We start from the raw sequence: 4,044 nt of genomic DNA on the forward strand, positions 1-4,044 counted from the left end.
CAGTTATACAGAAGTGTGGGAAAATGATAATGTGAAATTATTGCTATTTAAATGTAATCCTATTTATCTTTAAAAAGAAAAACTCTAAAAATGTCCTGTACAGCATCATGACAGAAGAATGGTGGTCTGTCTGTCAGAATGTGCTGAACAGATTTGCTCTTTGAAGAGGAGTGTCATGTTTGGAGGAAGGTACTTAACCCAAGACATGCAGAATACAACACTGACCAAAAACTGATGGAAAAAATGATTTATTTATAAGGAGGAACTTAAGGTGCACAGATAAGTCTGTGGTTGGAAATGCAACAACAGCTCAGCGTCTGGAGGAGGGAGAACACAGGTGAGCTTAGGTTCTGGTTTCAAAATCCATTGTAGGCAGGCAGAGGTGTTCAGCAGACTTACTGTGGTGGGTGTAGGGAGCAGAGGTGGAGAGAAGCGGGGCGTCCTGGTGGATGGGGCACTGGGTGAGATGAGAGGTGGGTTATGGAGGCTGGTGATAAGGTCCGTGTGTTGAATATCCAAATCCTGGAGTAGAGGTCAGTATCCAATTAGGTCGACAGGAATCCTGAAGAATGGTAAATCCAATATAAGAGCAAAAACACTACGAAATAACATTAATCCTAGGAACACTAGAGGTAACACGAGTGGCTGGTTACTACCAAAACTGAGGCAATCTTCTGGCGTCAAATTGTGTCCTCCATCCACCTTAAATAGGAAAGCACCCCGCTGATTGCTGATCAGGAACGGCTGGGGTGGAGTCACCAGAACCATGAAGAACGTGTCTCCAGAGACAACCCGGGTCCTGGTACCAATCAGGAAGCGGACCTTATCACCCAGAGCTGCCAGGTCACGCTCAAAGTCTTCATGTTCACGCTGCAGAGCCTGAACGCTGGCCAGGTCGTGGCCGTAGTTGTCTGTGTTCAGGGCCTGGTTCTTCTCCTCGATCCACTCTTTGGTCTCATCAGCGTCTCTGAGAAGACATCAGAACTCCGTCTGAGTGTGGGTCCAAACTCTACTGACCCGTAAGCGGCGCATAAGTGTGCGGGGTACCTGTGGAAGCGCTGCACCTCATGGGCGCTGCCCAGCATGTTGCTCCGGTCTTCAGCCAGCTGTTGCAGCGAGCGCCAGCAGTTGTTCAGCTCCTGGAGAGAAACCAAACCCAGTGAGATGAAGGTGGACGCCAGCGGGCTGGACGCCGGACAAGGAAACCTGGAGACGGATCGCTCAGACAGGAAGGGAAGAGCTTCCTCTTACCTTGATGGAATTAAAGTTAGCCGTCGTCTGAACGCCCAACCGTACGGTCTGAGGTCAAAGGTCACAGGAAACACACACCAGTCAGCAGTCATACAGATGCATAAAGATAACTGTAGCCATGGCAACCAGCTGACATGTCCCCACTTTCACCAGCACCTGGTGCCTGCCAGGTCACCTGAATTCCTGTGTGATGTCAGCACGGTCGGCCGTGACTGCGGCCATCAGAGGTGACCTCTGATCAGCTGAATGAACTCACCTTCCAGGGTGACGCCGTGTTACCCCGGGTTTCCACGGGAGCCGTCAGCAGCACGTTACTGCAGCAGCACGTCTTGCTCGCGTAAGCTGCTGCTTGGCCCTTCCCACGAGACGCGAAGCAGCAGGGGAGCAGCTGTCACCGACCGAGCACGAAGTCACACGAGTGACTTCGTCAGTAAACACAACAACAAGCAGGAGAAAACTACAACATGGTTTGTGTTTTATGTTCTGTCCATTTTATAATCGCCAATACGGACCTGAAAAACAAAGGAGACCGCTAGCTAGGTGATAACTTCTCACGAGGCCGCACAGTTAGTAACTGTTTTTAAAAGTAAAGCAACCGGAAGGCAGTACGTTCTTTATTCTGAAAATCTCGGTAGCTTCTCTCAATTTCCGCGTCCGATTTCCTGTCTTTCCTTCCCCAAAAATGTCGAACTTGACCCGTTTCAGAGGCGTCGCGCGTAGAAAATAGAACCGGCGCGTAAAGGCCGCGACATGCTGCTCCTGAGACACGGCCGACTCGCGCTGCTGACGGCTCCGGTGGAAAAGGTTCTGTTGACCACAGCGGTTCCTATCAGCAGCTATGACGTGCTGCTGCAGTAACGTGCTGCTGACGACTCCTGTGGAAAGCCGGGGTTAGAGTCGGCTTCATCCTGTAAACAAACAAATGAGTGGTAACAAAAACACCACGTCTGGTTCTGGTGGAGGCGGAGGACAACACGCACCTTTCCAGGAGCAGAACCCAGATGTTCTTGTTGCTACAAACAGAGACGAGCAGAGTTAACAAACCAGGAAGTGAGAGGGACCAGCTGCTGCAGACAGGTGACGCTCACCTGAGCCTGAACCATAGGAGCCTCCTCAGCCATCAGACCTTCTGACTCCAGTTCAGATGCCACCTTGTTGATGTCCCTCAGGCGGGACTCGTTGGCCTTCAGGTCCTGCAGGACAAAAGCACAGCTGATTATCACCTGAGCTGATCTGACAGCTGCTGCTGGAAGACGGAGAGGAGGAAAAGTCCGACCTTCTGGAAGTCGTCAAACTTCTTCTGCAAGACCTCGACCTGCTCCAGGTCCGACCCGTCTCTCCATCCTCATTCAGCTAAAGACGCAAGTTCAAGTAAAACAACCTAAAGTCACACAAACACAAAGCAGGTGTGGAGATGTTCGCTCTGAGCTGGAGGTCGTTCCTCGGCTGTGAAGGGCACACGAACCTTGTTGGTGCTGTTGAGCAGCGTGAGGATGTCGCCCTTCTTCATGGTGACCTCTCCAGGACTCTTCTCCTGGTAGTCGTACAGAGCCAGAACCAGCTCCTTCCCGGTCTCATCGTCAGTTGGAGCCACTTGTTGCTGTCGGGTTAACAGGTCTGGTGTTAGAACGTGGTGGATAAGAATGTTCTGACGGGCCGAGGGTTCTGAACCAGCGAAGTGACCTGGACCCAAACAAAGTGAGCCAGAACCTGCAGACACCTCAGAAACATGTCAGGACCAGACCTGCTCTACCTTCCTCCATTATGGTCTCTCCTTTCTGGGTGACAGCCTTGATGCGAGGTTCATGACCTGTGATCTCAGCCTGCAGAGCCTGGTGCTTCTTCAGCAGGTTCTGGACACCAATCAGGTCCTTCCCTGAGGACACATGTTAGAGTTCAGCATTATGCAGTAGACAGACCAGTTTAACCCAGGGGTTTCTTTCTTCTACAATCTGCTCTTTAACTGTATTATTTCCTGCTATTTCAGCTGTTAACTTTATTTTTTCTCTAAGTGTTTTTCTCCCCAGAAGAAGCTACAACGATGTTCTGCTGAGCTGTGGTGGCCTCATGGAGGGGGCCATCGTCTAGCACACTGCTGCTAACCACTTAATCATTCTCCCTCTCCTGATAATAACATTTTACTTTCTTTGATGTTGGATGTGCTACTACTAGTTTACCCGTTTAATTATAGATTCACTAGGATAAATACAATAAAATTTATCTCTCGCCAAATAGAATATTTACTAAGAAATCACAATGTAACGTGTGTGTGTGTGTGTGTGTGTGTGTAAAAGCCATGCGTAGTGTTTATTTATAAAGCATATGTTGTTGGATTTTATCCAGAATCGAGACTTTGAAAATATATAGTTTAATTACAGTTTGATTTATTTGACATCTGTATAATGTTTATTATTTTGTTTTTTCCCCCTAAATACCTAACGTTTTAGTTAACATGAATATTAGTCATTCATCCCAATACATGAAGTTACACATTTTAAATTTTAACAGGGGAAGACTGCAGGAGGGAGCGGTAAAATCATAGACTGTACATACTTGCTACCCGCCGGCTGTGATCACAAGCAACAACATATTAGTTCCCGCTGCTTCTTCGGTAAACAGCGCAAACAAAAACAAAGAAACTTGGGATCTTGTCGGGCGTGGCGGTGGGATTTAAGGGAAACGCTGTATGCCCTATAGACTTCTCACCGAGCTGCAGTATTTCTCCGGTCAGATCTGTCTCTGAGAGCCCCACGAGCGGTCAGCCCGCGCAGCAGCTAGGCGCAGCAAGTAGGC

General features: G+C 48.9%; 1 protein-coding gene across 3 annotated transcripts; it reads right to left on the reverse strand.

The window, feature by feature from the left end:
- Window positions 1-408: 408 nt before the first annotated feature.
- Window positions 409-2,604, reverse strand: LOC129164677 (spectrin alpha chain, non-erythrocytic 1-like). 3 transcript variants are annotated; one of them, XM_070545212.1, is made up of 7 exons: window positions 2,528-2,604; window positions 2,340-2,444; window positions 2,232-2,264; window positions 1,252-1,299; window positions 1,048-1,139; window positions 657-967; window positions 428-562 (listed from the first exon to the last, which is right to left on the reverse strand). In XM_070545212.1, exons 2-7 carry the CDS (start codon window positions 2,370-2,372, stop codon window positions 546-548), a joined length of 534 nt encoding a protein of 177 aa, XP_070401313.1. In that variant the 5' UTR covers window positions 2,373-2,444; window positions 2,528-2,604; the 3' UTR covers window positions 428-545. The 3 variants fall into 3 exon arrangements, with proteins under 3 accessions (XP_054601521.2, XP_070401314.1, XP_070401313.1); XM_054745546.2 differs by having other exon boundaries at window positions 409-967; XM_070545213.1 differs by lacking the exons at window positions 2,232-2,264; window positions 2,340-2,444; window positions 2,528-2,604 and adding an exon at window positions 1,427-1,513 and having other exon boundaries at window positions 409-967.
- Between the last annotated feature and the right edge of the window lie 1,440 nt (window positions 2,605-4,044).

The sequence above is a fragment of the Nothobranchius furzeri genome, chromosome 15 (assembly GCF_043380555.1).
Source record: "Nothobranchius furzeri strain GRZ-AD chromosome 15, NfurGRZ-RIMD1, whole genome shotgun sequence".
NCBI classification, from domain to species: Eukaryota; Metazoa; Chordata; class Actinopteri; order Cyprinodontiformes; family Nothobranchiidae; genus Nothobranchius; species Nothobranchius furzeri.